General features: G+C 39.0%; 1 protein-coding gene across 2 annotated transcripts in view; it reads right to left on the bottom strand.

The window, feature by feature from the left end:
* sos2 (son of sevenless homolog 2 (Drosophila)) overlaps window positions 1–24715 on the bottom strand; it is a 116100-nt gene that overhangs the window by 46416 nt on the left and 44969 nt on the right. For both annotated transcript variants that reach the window (XM_059958185.1, XM_059958193.1), the window contains exons 4-8: window positions 18035–18199; window positions 12157–12360; window positions 9325–9468; window positions 6177–6287; window positions 46–144 (exon numbers count right to left, since the gene is read on the bottom strand). In XM_059958185.1, the coding sequence (XP_059814168.1) occupies window positions 46–144; window positions 6177–6287; window positions 9325–9468; window positions 12157–12360; window positions 18035–18199 (723 nt within the window). The remainder of the gene's footprint in view (window positions 1–45; window positions 145–6176; window positions 6288–9324; window positions 9469–12156; window positions 12361–18034; window positions 18200–24715) is intronic.

The raw sequence follows: 24715 nt of genomic DNA, 5'->3' as shown, positions 1-24715 counted from the left end.
AATTTTGCAGTAATTCATCACAGTTTAACAACAGAAACATCTTACCTGCAACAGATCGAAGTAATGCAAGCAATGATAAATTGGGACTAAGAGTAGTTGTGGAAGTACATATTGAACAGCTTCTTTAAATCCTTCAGCAATAGACTAGAAAGCAAGATTTATAATTTATTAGCAATGGCTTGCTCTATGAATTACTTGATTAGATTGCAAACATCATAAAGAACCTTGAAGCCTCATTATAAGCCTAAACCTATGAATTGAACCATAATTATCATTTCGTAATGATTGATAGCAGATTCTGATACACCTACAATGAGTGCAATTAAATTTTAAAGATCTTCCTTTTACCTTTATGCCCTTTAGCTGCTTATTAAAATGGAAAGTTATTTAGATAATCTCACTGCAAAAGGGTCAATCATCATGAAGAAAAAAGCAAGATAAGTGGAGCAAAATATGAAGTCAATACATCATTTATAATGTCAACCTTCTATAAAGGGACAGGAAATCAATAGATTACTTTTGCTTGCAAGTCTAAAGCAACCAACTTTAAAAATGCAACTATATTGATCTCTGGTCATCACCAACAAATAAAAGCTGCAAAAGTGTGCACTCCTAACTGCAAGATCACAGCAGGAGATTTTTTAAAAAGAAAGTTAGAAGTGCTTTGCAGTATAAAGGTAATTCAGTATTTACTTCAGAAGCAAAAAAAAGGTCTTAAGGGTTATTTTGCCCATGCTGCAATGTAACCAGACTACTTTTAGGAAGATTCCAGCATTTGCAGATTTTCTTGTTTTTGCTTTTAGGTGGGGATGGGTTTTGTTGATAGGAAGGATTTTTTTTTCAGATTATCTAAGCTTCTGGGAAATAATCTTTTTATGAATAAAAAAATCAACTACAAAGATCAGAAGTCAGGACACAAATTATCACGAGTATTGATCATTGTTGGAGCAGTGAAGAGGGATTGCTGTTCAATTAACAATTCAGACTCAGATTCCAGAAAGAACCACAACTAGTTACAAGATATCCAACATCATTGCTGTACAAGGTCAAGCTGTGTAATATTAGATTGTGAAACATGGATTTTTTCAAATTCTGTAGAAATAATTTAATGTCTAGTCTGGCCACTGTGAATAGAAATTCAAATAGGACTACAGAGCATAGTGGAAACTGCACATGTGGGATCATGAAGGCCGCGTAGCACAGAAGGTCACAGCATTAACTCTGAATATAAGTTAACTAGTCCTGTTTCCCTGTTGTCTCTGCATAGTCTAATAATTGTTTTCCTTCAGAATACTTATCCAGTTTCCTTTTGGATGCTACAACTAAATCTACTCACTATCCAGCGCAGCAGTTCATTCCAGATCCCAAATACTTACTGAATGTAAGTTTTTCTTCATGTCACTTAAGGTCTTTTTCCAATTACATTTATTCTTAACCAATCCTCAAATGGTAAGAATTTCTGATATTACCCTTCCTGAATATAAATTGCTCTATCAGACATTTCCTTAGCAACCAAGAACAATCTCCAGACTTTGCACTGCAACAATGGTGAATATCCACACAACTGAAGTCTCTCTTCTCTGGAGGCAATATATTACATATCTTCAGCACATCTTCTGCATAAGCCTCTCACACCCATTCTAAACTATTGCATCCTGACATGGACACAATGTTCCTGTTCTGGTAAACGTATTTTATAAAAGGTTTATCATGACTTTCTTGCTCTTGAACCCTACCAGTGTATTTATAAAAGTCAAAGATTGTATACTCTTAGCTTCTTTCCCAGCCACTCCTGCCAATTTCAACTAATCAATCAATACAGTATATTGTTAACTTTCTCTGTTTCTGTACCCATTTAAAATTGTGTTCTTCAGTTTATATTGCAAACAAAAATGTATTGCTTGGCAATTAAATACAAAAAATGAATAGTTACCTTCTTAATGCACCATACTGTGCCCTCACACTTGATGCACACAGTCATGTTTGTTTGACTTTGACCAATTTTTACAAAGCTTGCGATATGTAAGTCTGTCTCTTTTCAACTGGATCAACATAACTAAGTGAGCAGTTTCCTTAAAATTGATGACTTGCAGCTTTTAGAATCGATGGCATATATGAACTCATAAAAAATTAAGTCCATTGAATCTTTCTTTCCCAAAACTTTCTATGCCAAGAAACTACATCTGATCACCAGGTTCAAAACTACTTATAAAAACTAAGTCCATTAACATATTGAATAGTGCATTCAAGTGTGCTGTTAGGTTCATCTCATTTCACCATAATGCAAAAGCAGCTTATAATTTAATTGTTGGTCTCAGTTTCATGCCTTAGTTTATCCTCCCATTGTAAAACTATTTATTTAATAAATACCATGGATATTCCTCCTACTCCTAAATTCAAAAATCATCTCAAATATTCAGCATCCTTTTATTTTTAGTAAATAACTCTCCTCTTAATTCTTTGATGACCTTCAGTAATGCATCATTTCAATAGCCTGAGTTTATCATTTTGTTTTGCTCAACTCAGTAAGATATTCATATTAAGTTAAATTAAGACCTTCTCAGTTTACTAGGACATTCTTCTGAGAATTTAGTACTTATGGACACAGACTTCCATCACCCATCTAATCTAATCAACTTTATTGCTAATTACAACACCAGGATTTATGTATAGAAGTTAGCCTCTAATCACCCATCTAATCTAATCAACTTTATTGCTAATTAAAACACCGGGATTTATGTGTAGAAGTTAGCCTCTAATTTCGAATTCCTACTAACTGTAAATATTCATAGACAGTGAATTACATTTCAATATCTAATACCAGATGACCCTGGATTTAACCTTAAAATTATAGAGGCAGTTTTTAAGGCTGCTAAATTTATTTAAAAATCAGAATCAGAATCCGGTTTATTATCACAGGCATGTGACGTGAAATTTGTTAACTTAGCAGTTCAATGTAATACATAATCTAGCAGAGGAAAAATAATAAATAAAATAATAATAATAAACAAGTAAATCGATTATGTATATTGAATAGATTTTTAAAAATGTGCAAAAACAGAAAATACTGTAATGAAAAAAAAGTGAGGTAGTGTCCAAAGATTCAACGTCCATTTAGGAATCTGTTGGCAGAGGGGAAGAAGCTGTCGCTGAATCGCTGAGTGTGTGCCTTTGGGCTTCTGTACCTCCTACCTGATGGTAACAGTGAGAAAAGGGCATGCCCTGGGTGCTGGAGGTACTTAATAATGGATGCTGCCTTGCCGAGACACCGCTCCCTAAAGATGTCCTGGGTACTTTGTAGGCTAGTGCCCAGGGTGGATCAGACGAGATTTACAACCTTCTGCAGCTTCTTTCGGTCCTGTGCAGTGGCCCCTCCATACCAGACAGTGATGTAGCCTGTCAGAATGCTCTCCATGATACAGCTATAGAGGTTTTTGAGTGTATTTGTTGACATGCCAAATCTCTTCAAACTCCTTATGAAATATAGCTGCTGTCTTGCCTTCCAAGACTGGTTTGACAATAACTCGGATACCATCCACAACTTGCTTCAGGACATGCACAAAGCACACCAGGCAACTGTAGATAATGCATCACCCATCAGCATCAGACAGCATTGGAGGCAGCGCGGAGGAAAGTGCAAAAGGCAATACAGGCCACACAAAATGAGTGGTGGACTGAAAAGGCACGTGAAATCCAGTCCTTTGCCGATAATAATGACATGCATAATTTTTACAATGTTGTCAAAACCATCTACGGCCCAATAAATTGATGTGTTACTCCCCTGAAAACAGCAGATGGTCAAACACTTCTGGAGAATCAGAATACCATTCTGCTGAGGTGGGCTGAGCATTTTAACACCCTGCTTAATCAGGATTCTGACGCAGACCCCACCATCCTGGACAAACCGTCTGAACATCCTCCTAACCACGACCTCAGTCTACCACCAACCTTCCAGGAGGTTCTATCAGCTGTCCATTCCCTTAAGAATAATAAGTCCCCTGGCACTGACAATATCCGTGCTGAGGGTACATGTGTATGCGCACCCTCTACCAGTACATCACCAAGGCCTGGACTGACGAGAACATCCCACAGCAATGGAGAAATGCAAACATCGTTGTCATTTATAAGAACAAGGGTGACAAGGCCATCTGCAGCAATAGTAGGGGCATATCACTCCTTGCTGTTGCTGGAAAGGTCCTGGCTAAGGTGATGTTGCAGAGGCTCATCAGCAACATCACCAAGTCAATACTGCCCGAATCGCAATGTGGACTTAGGAAGAACAGGAGTACGATCGACATGATCTTCACAGCCCGGCAGCTTCAGGAAAAGTGCCGGGAGCAACATCAGGACCTGTTTATGGCCTTTGTCGAACTCTTCAAAGCATTCGACACTCTGCAAAGAGAGCTCTTATGGGATGTTCTCCTCAGGTTTGGCTGACCCAATAAATCTGTTAACATCCTTTGGCAGTTCCATGATAGGATGACTGCTCGGGTGACCATAGGAGGACATGAGTCCGAGCCCTTCCTTGTACGCACAGGGGTGAGGCAGGGGTGTGTGCTAGCGCCAGTGCTCTTTAACGTCTTCCTCCTGTGTGTTACCAAGCTTCTCCACAACGAGGTTGAGGATAGCAGCGATGTGGCAGTGGACTTCAGGTTAGATGGCAACCTTTTTAAAATCAGGAGGCTCCACACAACCACCAAACTCCGTAGAGAGCGGGTCCTGGAGCTGCAGTATGCAGATGACTGTGCTCTTGTGGCCCATACTCCAGAGGATCTTCAGACTGTCCTTGCTGTGGCGGTGAGAGGGTACAGCAGGTTGGGGCTGACCGTCAATACCACCAAGACAGAAGTGGTTTGCCAATGGAGTACCAGTGTCCCACCCACCCTACCTTCACTGTTGGTGATGAAAAGCTGTCAGTAGTGCCATCTTTCAAATATCTGGGGAGCATTCTCTTTGAGGATAGCGGCATTGACAACGACATCCAGAGCTGCATTAAACAGGCATTAGCTGCCTTTGGGAGACTTCGGTGTAGAGTCTTTAAGAACAGGAGCCTTCGTCCCTCCACAAAGATCGCTGTTTACCAAGCGTTCTGTGTCACCACCCTCCTTTATGGCTGTGAAGCTTGGGTAACCTACAGCCGTCACATCAAGTCCTTGGAGCGCTTCCACAGAAGCTGCCTTCAGCGCATCCGGGAATTACTTGGCGTGAGCGGGTGCCTCACTCTGAAATACTTGTAAAGACCAACTGCAGAAGTATTGAGGCCATGATCACCCAGCGTCAGTTGCAGTGGCTGGGGCACGTGATAAGGATGTCCCCATGACGGCTACTCTGCAGAGTGTTATAAGGCCAGCTACATCAAGGTCGACACTCAGCTGGAGGGCCGAAGAAGTGCTATAAGGATCAGATGAAGAATGCTTTAAGGAAGTGCAAGATCAGACCCAAGGACCAGGAGGACGCTGCTGCTGACCATAACACTTGGCAACAGCCGTGCAGGGACAGAGTTCGTATTCTGGAAGAACAAAAAGACAGAACACTGCCAGGAGAAATGCAGCCGTGGTTGCCACACCACCACCACCACTATCACATGTCCCACCTGCAACAGAACTTGTGGGTCCCAGGATAGGACTGTATAGTCATCAAAGATCTCACCATTAAAGGACTGGATGTCATCATTGGATTCTGATGGACAACCGAAGAGAAGAAGATAACTATATCGATATGTTGGGACCAGGTTAGATCCTCAGAGATCCTGACGCCCAGGAACTTGAAGCACAAACTATTATGAAGTGTAATAGACTCAATTCTCAAAAGGGATTTTAAAATCTACATGCGCCTTAGCAAAAATACTGCCGATTCTAGGAACCTGGAGCAAAAAACAAATATAGAGTAAATACTTAATAGGTCAGGTAGCATATGTTGTGAGAGAAGTGGAATTAATTGTTACCCTTTCTAGTGACTGTTCTAATGGAAGGTCATTGACCTAAAATATTGACTCCATTTCTCTGCCCACTGATGCAGCCTGACCTATGAACATTTCCATTATTTGTTTTCATTACACATACAACATAACCAAGTCAGAACAAAGCTCAAGCCAGTTCTCAAAATTAGTGATTATGTAGTTGCAAAACAGAAAACAGGTGTATATTGTAGATGAACAAAAGCAAAACAAAACTTACCTGAAAGTAAAAGGCTACAGGTGACCGGGACATCAAATTATTGAAGTACTCATGAAACTGCGGTGAAAGAATGTCTTGTGCACACACTTCATATGGGTCAAATACTTGCTCCTATGCAAAAAAGAAAAAGTTTAATTTTTTCCATTTTCCTTACTACATGATTTTGTTCATTACCTATTTAGTTGTAAGGAGACTGCAGTATACGTGCTCTTTGTTACTAAAGACAGTCATAATTCCTCAAGATCTGATAAGCCTATGGAAGTTCACTGAGCCAACTACAAAACAGTAAAAAAAAACTAGTAACGTCATATCCTTCCACAGAGTTTGTTAAAAATTACCATGCTCTTGGAATTCACTAGTGCCAATGTTTCTAGAAAATACCCATTTGCCGGCCACATTTTGACCCTAACAATACAATGAATTATAGGGCATTTCTCAGAAACATTATGATTGTACGGTTCATAAACACAAGAGAATCTGCAGATGTTGCAAATTCAGAGCAACACATACTAAATGCTGGAGGAACTCAGAAGGTTAGGCAGCATCTATGAAAAGGAATAAAGAGTTAATGTTTCAGGCTGAGATCCTTCATCAGGATTCGTGTACAGGAGTGAGGTAGATCAGCTGGTTGAATGGTGTTGTAACGACAACCTTGCATACAATGTCAGTAAGACCAAGGAACTGATTGTGGACTTCAGGAAGGGGAAGTTGAGAGAACTGTCACCAGTCCTCATTGAGGGAACAGCAGTGAAAGCAGTAAGCAGTTTCAAGTTGCTGAGCATCAACATCTCTGAGGATCTATCCTGGGCCTAATATATTGATGCAATTACAAAGAAGGCATGACAGCAGCTGTATTTCTTTAGGAGTTTGAGGAAACTTGGTATACCAACAAACACTAGCATACTTCTACAGATCTACAGTGGGTTGTATGGGATGACCACGGAGGGAAAGCACCTCTGCTGAAACAGGGAGATGTCTGTCCAAGCTTGGGAAGTCAACTCCGGTGGACCAGGGAGATCCAATAGTCAGGAAGGCAGTACTGAAACGCTTTTTGGAGACTGAAGGGCTTGACAAGGCACAGGAATGGTCTTCCAGTGCAACTAAGACCCAAGTCTGTGACACTTGTTTGTGCACTAAACCCAGACTTCTGAGGTCAAGACAGTGGAACAGTCCCACTGCAATAGCTTTTCCATATTAAAACCTCTCCCACACAGGATTCCTGTTATTGTTGGACACAATGGACAACCACCACCGTGGAGAGTATTCTAACTGATTGCATGACTGTCTGGTATGGAGGGGACAACTGCACAGGATCAGAAAAAGCTGCAAAAATCACACACTCAGCTATTTCCATCATGGGCACTAGCCTCCCCAGTATCGAGGACAGCTTCAAAAGGCTGCTTTCATCATGAAGGACCCTCATCACCTCTCTGACGTACCCTCTCAATAGTACCATCAAGGGACTTGACAGACACACACTCTACATTTTAAGAACAGCTCCTTCCCCTCTGACATCAGATTTCTGAATGGACAGTTAAACTATGAACACCTCCTCACTATTTTTTTTGTACTGGTCCCAATGTGTCCCCAGTTAGCTAAAATCCGCTGTATTTATTTTATTGTAATTCATAGTTTCCTTGTATTATGTATTACACCATACTGCTGCCATAAAACAAATTTCACAACATACGTCAGTGATATTAAACCTGATCCTGATTGATTCTGACTTCAGACCAGAAGTCTTTGATGAGCATACATATTCCATGTGCTTTTTCATTTACCTATACCCAAGATCCAATTTCAATTCTTTTCTTTTCTTTGTGTTTGTTCTACAGATAGAAGGCTTATAATTTAATAAATTGACCCAAATTAATTAACAGCATTTTAACTGAACCAGCATCTTAATCAAGAAATACAAATCAACAGAAGTCTCAGTTTTGTTGTCAAAGCAGATTAGAGTCACATAATAGAAAAGTTTACAATCCTGAAAAGACAGCTCAGGGTAAAAGGAAGCAGATATTGGCTGACTATATATTAGGGCTCAACAATAAATTAACTCAGAAGAGTCTCAAATTAATCTTATAAATTGTTCTCAATTTACATGTTATGTAGAGTTTATTTCCTAATCAGGTCACCTATTATGGAGAAGTACATTTGCTCAGCAGATGTTATATCCTAGAACACGCTCAATTTTTTAGCTCAACTGGTCGACCGTTAATATGTTATGACTTACAATATCTTTCTTTCCCAATACCGAAATTTATTATTTAAGTAATGCTCTACTCTCTTCATTTTGCTTACAAAGTAAACTTGAAACAATTCACATTTTAACACTTACCACAATTTTTCAAAAGACTTAAAATGAAAGATTAGCTGTTACTTCCGGCCCTTTGACTTCAAGCTACATTTCCCTACAGTACTGACTATGGCATGGTTAAAACCTCCACATCTTAAACAATCACACCCCAAAAAAAAGGCTGTATTTTGCAAGTATTAATAAGCTATATATACACCAGGATTTTGATAATTAATGAAATGGTCATTATCTGACATTGCCATTCAGTTCAGGATTTCAAATGTATTGAAAGTTACCACATGGAAATAAATCAATAGGTAAATGTTATCTGTAAAATGTATATCTTATAAATATTCTGCTTTAAAATTATTGATCCACTATAAAACAATTTAAGTTACAGAGGAGCATAATTTTAATTCATTCCTGCAATGATTCGCAATGCAACAAGTACATTTTCTTATAAAGCACATACTAGTTAATAATCAACTAGATACTTGCTGAATCAAAACAAACAAAACAACAAAGAGAAAATTACTTATTCAATATGCACTACGAGGCCATGAAAAGTTATCAGTATGGCTCACAAAAGACAAAAAAAAACGGAGAAGCAGAATTGATGCAACCATATTGTCACTTCTTGGTGAATCCCAAGAATGGGATCAGGGATTTTTAATTTTAGAAATGTTGAGAGGGCAAAACACACAAGCTGTGAACATGGTGGGTGATTACCAGCATACAAGTCATATGGGAACAATTAAGACTTTCAAAAATCCTAAATGGCTTTACTTTGAGGTTGAGGACCTTACAGTCTAAAACTATCTGGCCACATACAAATCACTTATCATGTTATACCTCTGCCAGATCTTCAAAGCAGCTTCCAACTAATGGGTGAGGGCTGCTTTCATCCGTCATCTCAACAGTATCCTCCATTAAACCCAACAGCTTCACAGTCAGTTCATGAATATCCAAGATGTTACTGAAGATCACATCAACATCCTATTAAGAAACAATGCACAAACTTAAGATCACTTGCACATTTAACCTTTGGGTCTGGTAGGTTTCTACTGGTTATATCACTGGTTGCGTGTAAGATAATACCACAGTAATTAATCATATTCTTCCAACCCAGTTCTCAGCTCAGCCATAATTCTAATCAGATAATGGAAAGTATTGAATGGCAATTGTGAATAGCATCTCCTTCAATTTTTCTTTCTTCCAGTGAAAAGGCATATAATTGATACTCAGAAGCTATTTTCACAACACATATCATAAATCTTTTGTGGAGGAAATCAAAGGCACTGAAATGCATTTCACAACATATTGCCTTATAGTCTGCAGAATTCTACTGTTGGTATTGGCTTAACTACTTTTGAATTCCAATGTAAATTTTCAAAGTAATCTCTCTCAAGGATGGTAAAATCCAAAAACAGTATTCTTTCAGGGGAAAGCAGATATATACTTGTGCTTTTTTAAACATGTGTCTACTTAATCATTTCAGAAATATTGAAATAATATGAAAGGTGTCAAATATTTAAACAACTCACCTAACACTGATTCCTTAACTATTTTCCCTGCTTTATAAATCTATTTTGAAATAGTCTCTGACAATCCTGGCTACTAGGCATGGTCTTGTGCAGAACTATTTGAATATTTAACAATTTCAAATTTGACCAGCTTTGGCCATTTCTTTTCAGAAAGTTATTCAGTCCATAATTTAATCATGCACATACTTTGTATCTAACTTTTAACAAGAATTTCTTGAATGGTGTTTCACCACAGGTCATATAAGATTCAGAGAAATGCAACCATTCCGAATTATACTTTTGCTTGGAATAAAATACTTCTTAGTAATATACAAGTTAATAATCTAGATGCCATGAAAACAGACACAAAGCTTGCAAGAGAGAAGAGCTAGCTTTGTAAGCAGAAGATACGGAGTAAGTTCTACTTGTACTAACAAGATAGGTGCTCTTACAATTTCCCTCAACCAATGTCAACAAAACATATTCATTAAAATCTTTGCTCTGTTGAGAATATCTAACAAAATTATTTCTCCAATCACATTTAATTCATTTCATCCTGGTTTACAATTTCAATTTTTCTAATGTCAATTGATTACATGTCCTCTTTTAATACTTTCTATACATTTAATTATTTTATACCACATAAGTTTTATTATTTTCAGCACAAGAAGAAAATGTGTGTTCATTTTAATTCTGTTAATAGAAAACAGACTATAGTCATCAGAACAGCTGGGGGGGGGGGTGCGGAAATCACGTATAAATAAATAAATAAATAAAGGGAGACAATTTGGAGCAATTCTTTAAACAAACCCAGAGGAAGGAGAAGAACGAGCTGAGAGTTTACACAAGCAGATGTAGTGTAGCAATTGCTGTACACAAGGAAATATTACTACAGAAGTTAGTGGAATTTCAGTGGAAAAAGTGATGGTAGTTTGATGATTTATATCCTAGAATGCTGAAGGAAGTCAAAGAGGAAATAGCAGAGACTATGAGCATATTTCTAAAATCATTTGAACAGAAGTTACACCCAAGAACCAGGGAGATACCAATGTTACACCTCTGCACAGAAAGGAAGACTGGGTAAACTGAGTAATTATAGACATGACATTCAACAACCACAATGTGTAAATTTCTAGATCCCATAGCAAAAATAAAAGCATCACCAAGAAAGATCGACATAATCACTAATATTTCTAAAGGATATTAAATAGAATTCATCACAAAATAAAGGGGAGTTCTAACAAGGAGAAAGCTGAGCTCAAGAACTTTCAAATTTAACTTGTTAATGCAATTTGTAAGTTTAATGCACAAAACATAATTGAAACATGAGGAAAAGGCAAGAGTAAACACTGATTGGTAAAATAAAGCAAGAAGAGCAGAGATCAGATACAGTACCTTCATAAATCTTAAAAGCTTGAAAGGGAAGTCAATTGAAAAAAAACAGTATTTCTAAATCAAAGCAAAAAATGGCAAAGTAGTCTTAAACCCATACAAAGACATGTTAGACAAACTATAATACAAAAATATATATATATATGCTTTATCAAGAAATTGGTCAAGTTTTAGGAAACTACTTGAGGTCATCAAAACTGAAGGGTACACTTCCAGAAAATTTCTGGCATATCAGTAATTTAGAATTAAACCGAGTTATCTTTTGTTTTAATATGGATTGTAAAATCACTCAGGAAACAAGTATATTTTGTTTGTCTTTTTTTAAATTTCAAGGAGTACATGCAACTTGATTAACAGTTTTTTTCAGTGAGACATTGGCACAACTAGGTGGACAGACTCCCTCTCTCCTCAAATTTCCCACTCTTCCATATCACTTTAAAATAATTTTGGACACTTCATCAATAAAAGATGCAAAACCTTTACAGTCCCTTAGGGTTTATCCTGTTTACCAGGTCGTCAAGAAAGTAGTAGAGTAAATTTATGCTAGTATCAGAGTGAATAAATTATACTGCTACATTTATAATGAAGCACAAATTAGGAAAGTATAACATGAAATAAATTTCCACATGAAGATAAACAACAAAAATATTAAGCAGTTCAGAGCATTCTTATTCATAAAGAAACATTCAAACACATTCCAAGATTAAAGTAAAGCTCACAGTTACATTTCAATAATAATAATCATTATATCAGCAATTTAACAACTTACACGAGCAGTAAACAGTTTGTTGTTGGATGCAAAAGGCTCCCTGAAGACTTTTATAATAAGATTCAATTCACGCAGATACTGCCTTTCCTCTGCAATTTCAGCTTTCACCAAGTCATAGTAATTCTGCTCATCGGTCACACTTGATCCATCATCTCCCAATGAAGATAGACCAATATCATCCTGGTCAAACATGTCCATCAGGACCTGAAAAGAAAATTGAGGTCAACATTTTTTTTTTACATTTACTGTAAAGAAAAAAGTGCATTATCTTTAATTTTAAAATGAAGACAAGAAGTTAAAATTTAGAAGCAAAAATTTCTTCCAAATTATTTCTAGATCAGGGAGTTTCATCAGAAATTTAATATATCAACAGAATTAAAGATGCTTTAAAAAAACTACATCAAACAGAAGCAGACATAACAGTGACACTCATCACCATAAACCCTACATTAAATCAGATACAGATGTCCCCCGTTTTTTAAACGTTCGCTTTTCAACACCTCACTGTTACGAAAAACCTACATTAGTTACCTGTTCTCTCTAACAGAAGGTGTTTTCACTGTTACGAGAAAAAGCAGCACATGAAAAAAAAGGCAGTGCGTGCCCCAAGCAGCCAAGCTCCTCCCCCAGAACTACATTTAACCGCCATTGCTTATACACGTGCCTGTGAGCATCTGTGCTCTACTGTATGCCGATTTATTTTATGCATCTGTTAGCAAGATGAGTTCTAAGGTACCTGCATAGGAAAAGGCTAAAAGAGCTCGTATGGGTGTTACACCTAGCATAAAACTAAACATAATTAAGCGTTTTGATCGTGGTGAACGAAGTAAGGACATTGTCCACGCGTTGAACCTCACTGCATCCACCATTCACACTATTAATACACAGAGAGAAAAAATCTTGAAAGCTGCCAATGTGACTATTGGTTCTGCTCGTAGCAAAGTGGTCTCTCTTAGTCAGCATCCAATATTGGATAAAAAGAAAGTTTATTGCTTGAATGGATTGATCAGTGTACAAAGCATGGTGTTCCATTAAGTTATTTTATACTTAAGGAGAAATCAGTCAGTCTTTTTAATAAGCTGAAACAGTAGCACTGGATGATGGTGATGAAAGTGTTGCGAAAGTGGAATTTAAAGGTAGTCATGGGTGGTTTAATCGGTTCCTGAGGCGAGGGCAGCTTCATAGTTTAACGTTTACTGGAGAGAGTGCTTCGGCTGATACCGAAGCTGCCGAAAAGTTCCCAGCAGAACTGAAGAAAATAATTACAAAAGGTGGTTATTCATATAAGCAAGCGTTTAACTGTGACAAGACTGTAATTTATTGGAAAAAATTGCTGAGCAAGACATTTATTTCTATAGAAGAAAAGCAGGCTAAGGGGCACAAGGCATCGAAGGACAGGTTTAACCTAATGCCTATTATTAACGCCACTGGTGATGCTGTCCTTAAGCCTCTACTAGTGTACCACTCAGAAAACCTAAGGGCACTTAAAGGCGATGATAAGAAAACACTTCCCGTTGTGTTCCGTTCACATCCAAGTGGCTGGAATACCCAAGTGCTTTTTTCTGAGTGGATATGTTATTCCTTTTGTTGAAGATAACCTCGATAAAAGGTGTCTTGTGATTGTTGATAATAGTACCGCTCATCCACCTGGCATTACTGAGTATGGCGGTAACATTCGTGTTGCGTTCTTACCGCCGAATACAACATCGTTGCTACAGCCGTGTGACCAAGGCCTAATAGCCACAATTAAGGCTTACTATACGCAAAATGTGATGCGTTTCATTGTAAGTACCATTGATAGACAGAGCAACTCCGAAGCATCTTTGCGCGAGATCTGGAAAGAGTACAATATAAAACTGGCAATCGCCAACATTGGAGATGCTCTCGATAGGCTAACAGTCTCAAGGAGAAATGGCGTTTGGAGAAAACTATGTCCCAAAGCAGTGAGCGATTTTAAAGGCTTCGAACCATCAACAATAAATATGGCAATAGTGACTTTGGTTAAGGAGGCTGGGTTTGTGGAAGTTGACGAAGATGATGTTGAAGAGATTTTGGCATCCTGTGACCAAGAACTGACAGATGAAGAGCTGATACAATTGCAAGAGGAAAGAATAACAATCAAAACCAAACGCAGTAGCAAACGGACAAAACTGAAGTCATCTAGGAACGAAACTTGAAGCAACTGCATGAGATTTTCACTGCAATGATTGCAGAAAAGTATGACTTTAATTTTGAAAGGATACGTAGGTTTAGGGCATATTTGCAGGATGGTTTGAGCACTTACAAAGAACTGTACGACAGAAAAATGTGCAAGGCTCAGCAGTCAAGCATACTGTCGTTTTTCATGCCTTCCACATCAGCCACAGCAGACAATGAACCTCAACCTTCAACATCAAGACAGGCAGACATAGAAAAAGGCGACCTGCCTGCCCTGGTGAAAACAGACGACGATGAGATGACACCCCAGTCTCCTCCACCTCCCACCACCCCAACCTCCGACGACTCAGCCTAACACACCATCATCAGTGTGCTCACTGTCTTCCCGATTCCTGTAAGTGAAACTACACTGTATGTACATTATTTCTACTTGATATAGGCTGTGTATTTTTATGCGTTATTTGGTTTGATTTGGCAGCTTCATAACTTAAAGGTTACTGGACAGAGTGCTTCTGCCGAGAGCGCTTGCGTGAGATTTTCGCTATGGTGGACAGTGTTGCAATGATTGCAGAAAAGTATTCCTACTTTATATAGGCTGTGTATTTATCAGATGATTCCTGCTTTTACTATATATTACTGTTATTTTAGGTTTTATATGTTACTTAGCATGATTTGGTAGGATATTTTTTGGGTCTGCGAACGCTCACAAATTTTTCCCATATAAATAAATGGTAATTGCTTTTTCACTTTACGACATTCCGGCTTACGAACCATTTCATAGGAACGCTCTACCTTCGGATAGTAGGGGAAACCTGAACAGCTGTATTTTGGAAATGCAGTCAACATTCATCTGTAGTGTACTGATAATGTATGGAGTCTTCCTGGATTTCAGTGACCTGTGATGCAAGGCACCCAAATATTCAGAAAATATACCTAAGTGTACGGGGAAGATTTTTTTTAAAGTCAAATTACAGATGAAATTAAAAGCTAGTTAGCAAATGAAAAAAGAAGTGGATAGAAATGTGGTGGTGGTGGGAGACTTGTCCTATCATCATTTGGCTGTATTCAAGAATATAGCTCAATAGCATTTGAACTTGAACTTCATTGATGCCATCAAAAGGCTCAGTCTTAGCAGAGGTAGGGTACAAGGAGTACAAAATATTTGTGGAAAATTTCACTCATTCGACTTGCCCTACATTAAAGCAATTCAGATAAAATTTTACTGACAATATTGTGATATTAACAAACTATCCTCATAATAACTCATTAATAATTACTCTGATATTAATAAACTATTGAGAATCAAGTATAATGATATCTGTTGCTTTCACCTTTCCACAAGCTAAAAGATAAGCAAGAGCCAAATGAGTTTGCTTTCTATGTTACAGCTGCAAGGTTTTCCATTTAATTCAATAATTAGCAGTCAGCAGTTCACATCTTTAAAATATCCAAATGTCCTCCAGCACTAGACTCCACATGGAGAAGTTCTGACAGCATTGACTGCAGGCCAAGTATAGGGTTGTGGTGTACTTGGCTGTTGGGAGTTTTGCTCAATAGCCAAGATCTCAAGATTCAAGATTGTCTAATGTAATTTCCAGTACACAAGTTAAAGGAGAATGAAGTAATTATTACTCTGGAACTGATGCAGCACAAAAAAAACACACAATAATAAAAAAAAAGATAATCAATATAAATACATAACAAATTTTCTATACATAAATTAATTGTATGTCCATAAAATGATGCTACGCACCACAGGAGCACCTGTACTTAAGGTATCTGACAAGAAATAATAAAGTAGTGCTGGAAGGGGTGGGTTAATGGGTGGAGGTGTTGATTTGCTTTACTGCTTGGGGATTTGATCTCATCACAGTATTAAAAATGCTGAACACAGGGCTGCATTGCAAAAGACCAACATATTGGAGAAATCAAATTCCCACTGGTGTTAATGTGCTGTCCAAGTCTAAAACTTCCCTCAGGAGGTTGAGGAAAGCCTCCTGCACTCATTCTGAAATGCACTGAGTGGAGCAATAAAATGCTCTGGAAGTAAATCCACTATTATTTTAAATCCTCTTCAATGATGAGCTGATGCAGCCTTTCTCCCAGATAGAAGCAGCAGCTAAGTTACATCTCAGTTCTTCTGCTTTGCCTAATTCATCAAAATCCAAATATTTACTCTTGCAACATGTAGGTCTTTCTCATCTGAATTTCCTGCCAATTGTAAGCCAGTCCTGCCAACTGTTGACCTACTTGCCAAAGTAGGAATTTTTCCTTCTTCAGATCTGTCATGGTCTCCCAAGGAGATCTGATCCCTACTGTCAAGGCCTTGCACAATATCTGAAAATCTCCCATGATTTAGCCAACTGTCAAAATGGATCACAATACAAGGTATGCTTCCTAGAGATAGCAGAGTCTGCAGATGCTAGAATCTGGAGCAAAAAAAAAGGCCTTTTAAAAGCAAACCTCAGCTGGTCTAGCTGCATCTGTGGGAGGCAAAGGTTAGCCAATATTTCAAGTTGAGGCCCTCTAACAGGGCTGAGAGCACAGAGGGTAGGTAGCCAATATAAAGAGGAGAATGATAGGGGTAAGCAGGCAATGGGGGGACCCAGGTGACAAGGGCAATGAAGATTAGATGGAGGCAGGTGAGGAAGGAGAGAGTCAAAAGCCAATGGCAGATGGATGATAGGTAGAGACGGATGAGGGGCAAGTAAAGGGTGCAGATGGAGCCATGTGGAATGGAAGGTGGGGTTGGAGGTAGAGGTAGAGACAGAAAGTGGATAAAAGGTGCTGCTGATGCTGCAATCTGATAAGAAGCAGGTAAGTGTTAAATAAGACTTCTGAAAATTAAGAACATTTATAATAAAAAGTTATTGTCCAAACTAAATTAAACCATTTAAAAAGAGATTTATTAGTCATCTAACTTTCTTGCAGCAGTTCATCTCCACTCAACAGAAGGGAGACCATTCTTCCCAAGTATGATTGCTAGGGAAACACTGTCCCAAGGTGTCCAAATTCAGAACAGTCTAAAAATTTTTGGCAAAGTGCAGGTAACAGGTTTGGATTTCCACACCAACATAATTAACTATACAAAGCAAATTTGACTTCATTAGATAATCTGACAACAAGAGAAAAAAGTACAACAATGGAAGAAGTGCTACTATAAGGGTACTATAAAAAAAAACTGTATTATAGAGAAAGTAGTAAGAGCTTAATTGCTCCATTACCAAGAACAGAAATCAATATTACTATTTAACTATCACAGTACAAGGACACTAAAGTTTAGATGTACTGATGCTCTAAGCACTGAATTTAAAAAAATGGATACATTTATTAACTCTCCTGCAATCACAATGGGATTCAGAAGTTTTAAATACTGATAAGAAAATATTACATTATTTTCTGAATAGACTAGGTGTAACAGTAAAAATGTAAAATGAATTGAGAAATACACATAAAACTACATACATGGTTTGTCAGCAATACAGCTGATTATTAAGGAACACACAAAATGCTGAAGGAACTCAGGTCAGGCAGCATCTATGAAATAGTCTGCTGTTTATTCTTTTTCATTGATGCTGCCTGACCTGCTGAGTTCCTCTAGCAATTCTGTGTGCATTGCTTTGGATTTCCAGCACCTGCACAATTTCTCATGTTTATAATGTAGCTGATTAACAAGTTTACATATTAATTTACAGTACAGAAACAGTGAACTGATGCTTACCTTATCTGCACACATTGATACTTTAATGTCCTGCTGTGAAATTTCATAATGTCGAATATTGCCAACATAGTTTCCAGCAAGTTTTAGAATGTCAGCTGAAATGTACTCCAGCACAGCCACTATATAAAGGGAAATCTGATAGTCCACTTTATAACCCAGCACATCCTGCAAACAAAACAAATACCATAATGAAGATAGAAACTGAAGGAATACGTTGTGTCAGGTTAGCACCTGTGGACAGAAAGAGCGAATGGTTCAAGTCAACAGCCATTACTCTCAAATCAGAAAAAATTAAAACACTCTTTAAGATGTAAAGAAGGATAGGGGGAAAGGAAGGAAAGAGAAATAGTTTGGAGAGAAGAAGAAGAAGAATAGCCGTTAACTCGGCAGTGGAGTTATCAGCGGCAGTGGGCAACATCTTTTGACGGTGTTTCTGTAGCAAGCTATTCTTGTTTTTACGAGGCCGAGTTGCTAGCTCAACACTCAACCTGACTTGGATTTGAACTCGGGAATCTTCGCTCCGGAGTCCGGTGCTGATATTATTGCGCCACCAAGCGGGACAGGTTGGAGAGTGTAAGTGACAAAATGGATGAAAGTGAAAAGTAAAAGCAAGTGGTAATAGGAAAAACAAGGCCAGAATGGCGATGTCAATGGCAGTCATAAAATCATTATCTGAGTTTACAGAAAAAGGGAAGGACTGCAGTAAACTGAGTGCAGAAGTTCCTGCTCAGAGAACAAATTCCAATTCATCATAATTTCGAAGTAGCTAGAGGTAAGAGAGAGCACATCAGTACTAAATCAAGACTTTGGCAAAAAAAAACAACCAAATTGAGGAAGAAAAACTGCAATTTAAACAATTGTTGAAAATAAGTCTTACTTGAGCCACTGAAACAAAAAATTAACAGATCAACAGAAAGATAAGCTAAGCAACTGCCAAAATTATTTACACGGTTGCATGGGTCTCTGAAAGAGTAAACTACTTTTGAACTTGTCTGAAACATTTTGTATCTTCACATTCTGAAAACTACTATGGATACTGCTCTTTATGTTTTACAATCCCCTCCTAAACTAACTTTCCCTTACTTCCGTCAACTCCTCAAAGAGAAGAAAGAAAAATTTATTACCTCCAGGTACCTATTCAAGAATCAGTTGATTTTTGAACTATGAATTTTTTAAAAAGTTAAGTGATTAAACAAATTCAGCTTGTCACTGATCTTCATACCCACAGAAACCCTTCAACTACCTTTAAAACCCAAATTAGGTTGATCCTTGGTCTCTTGTTATAAAAACATCCCAATTCTTTGACTGCTACTTAACATTTCATTCCTGCTAAAATTTGTGTGAAATATATCATGAGTTTGCCCAGAAATGCTCGCTATATTCTAATTATAATCATGACATCAAAATTTTCCAAGTATTCAAAATCACTGCCTTTTTAAATTCAACACCCTTTCCAGATACGTTTTAAAATGATTCTTGAAATTTGAACAGAAATTCTTATAGTTTTAATGAGAACATGAATATTTAATCCTCATCTCAAGCTCTTGAAAAAAATGGAAATCGCAATTTCTTAATTATATCCACACTGATTCTGTTTTAATGCAATTTTCAAATCAGCATACTGATGGAAGATGCCGACACTTAAGGGATCAGTGATGGTGAATATCATTAATAGTGCTATCAGACAACACTGTCAACAATTCATTGAAAGATGTCTAGCTAGATTTCACCATTACCACTCATCTTAAGATTACATCCAAGCTTTTACATCAAGGCAGCATTTGACCAAGTATGGCATCGTGGAGTCCTGATAAAGTCAGTGAGTATCACAGGGAAACCAGTTGAACAGCTGCAATCATACCTCATGGTAAAATGGATGAGCTCGTTGAGGTTAATCACCCCAGCACCACACATCACTGTGTGTGTTCCTCAGGGCAGTGTCTCAGCCCCAGCCATCTTCAGCTGCTCCATCAATGACTTCCTTCCAATAAGGTCAGAAGTGGGAACGTTTACTGATAATTACACAAGTCACAACTGTCTTTTTGTCAGTTACAAGGAACAATCCTTCCTCCTAATTTATTTGGGACCTCTTTCTCAACTCCACTGCATTGATAACTGCACTGATGTTGCATCTTACATTCATATAGAACTAGAATTTTTTTTAAAAATACATTTTCTGCCAATTTCCAACCTGCTTCCACATTTCCGTGGTACACCTGAAACTTCCCTTCCTGGATCTGTCTCCAACTCAAGAGAAACTTTCATAGTTAACACTTTTATAGCTGATGTGCTCAGCTTTATAAAAGCTTGGCATTTTTAAGCCCACAGATACCACAGCTACCTTGACCAGGCACCCCTGCAAACTGCCTCCTATAAGGAAACCATTCCTTTGTCCCCAGTTTATTTAGACTATAAGATATAGGAGCAGAAGTAGGCCATTCAGCCCATTGAATCTGCTCTGCCATTCAATCATGGGCTGATCCAATTCATCCAGTCATCCTCACTCCCCTGCTTTCTCCCCATACCCTTTGATGCCCTGGCTAATCAAGAACATATCTATCTCTGCTATAAATGCACCCAATGACCTGACCTCCACAGACACTCCTGGCAACAAATTCCACAGATTTACCACCCTCTGATTAAAGTAATTTTTCCGCATCTGTTCTAAATGGACGTCCTTCAATCCTGAAGTCATGCCCGCTTGTCCTAAGCTCCTCTACCATGGGAAATAACTTTGCCATATCTAATCTGTTCAGGCTTTTTAATATTCAGAATGTTTCTATGAGATCTTCCCCCCCCCCCCCCCCCCACCACCCCATTCTACTGAACTCCAGGGAATACAGCCCAAGAGCTGCCAGACATTCCTCATACAGTAACCCTTTCATTCCTGGAATCATTCTCCAGAATCTTCTCTCCAACGTCAGTACATCCCTTCTAAAATAAGGAGCCCAAAATTGCCCACAATACTCCAAGTGTGGTCTCATGAGTGCCTTATAGAGCCTCAACATCACATCCCGGCTCTTATATTCTATACTTCCAGAAGGGAATGCCAACATTGCATTGGCCTTCTTCACCACTGATTCAACCTATAGGTTAACCTTTAGGGTATCCTGCACAAAGACTCCCAAGTCCCTTTGCATCTCTGCATTTTGAATTCTCTCTCCCTCTAAATAATGCCTATTTATTTCTTTCACCAAAGTGCACGACCATACACTTTCCAACATTGAATTTCATTTGCCTCTTCTTTGCCCATTCCCCTAAACTATCAAGGTCTCTCTGCAGGCTCTGTTTCCTCAACACTACCCGCTCCTCCACCTATCTTTGTATCACTGGAAAATTTAGCCACAAATCTATAGTCCAAATCATTGACATACATCATAAAAAGCCACAGTCCCTGTGGAACTCCACTGGAAACTGGCAGCCAGCCAGAATAGGTTCCCTTTATTCCCACTCTCTGTTTTCTGCCGACCAGCCAATGCTCTGCCCATGCTAGTAACTTCCCTGTAATTCCATGGGATCTTATCTTGCTAAGCAGCCTCATGAGCGGCACCTTGTCAAAGGCCTTCTGAAAATCCAAGTACACCACACTTACTGCATGCCCTTTGTCTACCCTGCTGGCAATTTCCTCAAAGAACTGCAGTAGGTTTGTCAGGCAGGATTTTCCTTTCAGGAAACTATGCTGGCTTTGGCCTATTTTGTCATGTGCCTCCAGGTACACTGTAATCTCATCCCTAACAATTGATTCCAACAACTTCCCAACCACTGATGTCAGGCTAACAGGTCTAGTTTCCTTCCCGCTGGCTCCCACACTTCTTAAATAGTATCTTCTCCAGCTACTTCCTTCAGAACCCAAGGGTGCATTCCATCAGGTCCAGGAGACTTATCCACCCTCAAGACTATTAAGCTTCCTGAGCACCTTCTCAGTCGCAGTTTTCACTGCACAAACTTCACTTCCCTGACTCTCTTGAGTGTCCGGTATATAGCAGATGTCTTCCACTGTGAAGACTGATACAAAATATGTATTCAGTTCCTCTGCCATCCTTGCGTCTCCCATCACAATATCCCCAGCATCACTTTCTATTGGTCCTCTCTCTACCCTCAATTCGCTTACCCTTGATATACTTAAAAAAACTCTTAGTAACTTCTTTAATATTAATCCCCAGCTTCCTCTCATAATTCATCTTTTCCTTCCTAATGACCTTCTTAGTTTCCTTCTGCAAGTTTTTAAAAGCTTCCCAATCTTCTATCTTCCCACTAGCTTTGGCTTCCTTGTATGCCCTCTCTTTTGCTTTTACTTTGGCTCTGACTTCACTTGTCAGCCACGGCAATGTCCTTCTTCCATTTTAAAATTTCTTATTTAGATTATATCCGTCTTGCACTTCCCTCTTTTTGCAGAAACTTCAGCCATTGCTTCATGCTAGTGTCTCTTTCCAGTCAACCTTGGCCAGTTCCCCTCTCATGCCATTGTAATTTCCTTTATTCCACTGAAATACCGACACATTGGAATTTAGTTTCCCCTTTTCAAATTTCAAAGTGAACTCGATCTTACTGCGATCACTGGTCCCTAAGAGTTCCTTAACCTTAAGTTCTCTTATCACTTCTGGATCATTGCACAACAGCCAACCCAGGCTAGTGGGCTCAACAACAAGCTGTTCTAAAAAGCCATCCCTTAGACATTCTACAAATTCTCTCTCGAGGTCCAGTACTGGACTGGCTTTCCCAATCCACTTTCTTGTTAAAATCCCCAACGATTATCTGACATGCCTTTTCTATCTCCTGCTGTGATTTGTAATCCACATCCTGGCTGCTATTTAGTGGCCTGTATATACCGGCCATTAGGGTCCTTTTACCCATGTTTCTTAACACAACCCATAGAGACTCCACGTCTTTCGATCCTATGTCATACCTTTAAATTATTTCATATTGTTTCTTATACACAGGGCCACACCATCCCCTCTGCCTATTAACCTATCTTTCTGACACATAGTATATCCTTGAACATTCAACCCCCAATGGAAGTCATCCTTTAGCCAAGTTTCAGAAATGGCCACAATGTCATACAGTCAGCACTCCTTATTTGTGGGTTCTGTGTGTGCAGATTCAAACAACCGCGGATCTGGAAAACCCAGAAGTTCTCTCTTCAAAACTCCTTTTTTGAGCATGTACAGTCTATTCTTTCTTGTCATTATTCCCTAAACAATCAGAATCAGACTTTAATCTCCCTGTGCACATACAAGGAATTTACTTCCAGCAGATGTTGTCTCTCTGCTCATAACAATAATAATGATAAATATAAATGAAAATATAGATTATACATACAAGTAGTGCAATCCAAGTAATAGTTAGCCGACAGTTAACTGGCAGTTAACTGTTCAGCAAAGTGACCGCAGTAGGGAAAAAACTTCTCCAGTGCCTATTAGTCTTAGTCTGGAGGGATCTAAAGCGCCTACCAGACAGAAGCAGTTCAAACAGTCCGTGCGCAGGATGGAAGGAGTCCTTTATGATGTTCTCCGCCCTCTTCTTCAACCTGGAAGAGAACAGGTCCACAATAGAGGGCAGGGAGGCTCCAATGATGCGCTCGGCAGTCCTCACTGTGCGCTGTAGTCTGGTTCTATCCTGCTTGGTGGCGGCTCCAAACCACACAGTGATGGAGGTGCACAGGACAGACTCAATGACTGCAGTGTAGAACTGCAGCAGCAATTCCTGAGGCAGACCATATTTCCTCAAGAGCTGCAGGAAGTACATCCGCTGCTGGGCCTTCTTCAGGATGGAGCTGATGTTCTGCTCCCACTTCAGATCCTGAGAGATGGTGGTTACCAGGAACCTGAAGTTCTCCACGGTGGACACAGGGCTGCTGAGGACTGTGAGGGGGGACATAACGGGGGGATGTCTCCTGAAATCCACTATCATCTTTGTCTTGAGCGTGTTCAGCTCCAGATTGTTCCGACTGCACCAGAACGCCAGTTGGTCCACCCGCTGTCGATATGCAGACTCATCACTGTTCTGGATGAGTCCGATGACAGTGATGTCATCTGCAAACTTCAAAAGCTTCACATAGGGGTTGGAGGAGGTGCAGTCATTGGTGTAGAGGGAGAACAGCAGTGGAGAGAGAACACACCCCTGGCGGGGCGCCGGTGTTGGTGATTCGAGTATCCGAGGTGACCTGTCCCATCCTTACCTGCTGACTTCTGTTGGTCAGGAAGCTGTAAATCCAATCGCAGAGGTCAGGTGGCACAATGAGGTGAGACAATTTGGAGCAGAGGTTATGAGGGACGATACAGTATAACAACTATTTACATAGCATTTACATAGCATGTATTAGGTACTGTAAGTAATCTAGAGATGATTTAAAAGTACAGGCAGTCCCTGGGTTATGAACGAGTACTGTTCCGCGTCTGTCTTTAAGTCAGATTTGAAGTCGGAACAGGTACATCGGGTATTATTCAGCGTCAGTTAGTCAAAAGTTTGTCTTAGTATATAGTATATATTTTACCTTTCTATGCATACAAGACACTTAAGAAACTTATGTACTTCCAATAATTAAACCACTGCGTTGCTTAGTTTTCATCAGGGTAGGGCCTTTCACATGGTCCATTAAAATTGTTCTGATTGTTGACCAACTGTAGCCTAACACTTTTTCAATGACTGATGGCGTTTCACCTCTTTCTGATCACTTTATTA

Source organism: Hypanus sabinus, chromosome 2, assembly GCF_030144855.1.
Source record: "Hypanus sabinus isolate sHypSab1 chromosome 2, sHypSab1.hap1, whole genome shotgun sequence".
Taxonomy (NCBI): domain Eukaryota; kingdom Metazoa; phylum Chordata; class Chondrichthyes; order Myliobatiformes; family Dasyatidae; genus Hypanus; species Hypanus sabinus.
The sequence above is the reverse complement of the archived record's forward strand: the minus strand, read 5'-3'. Positions and strand labels throughout refer to the sequence as shown.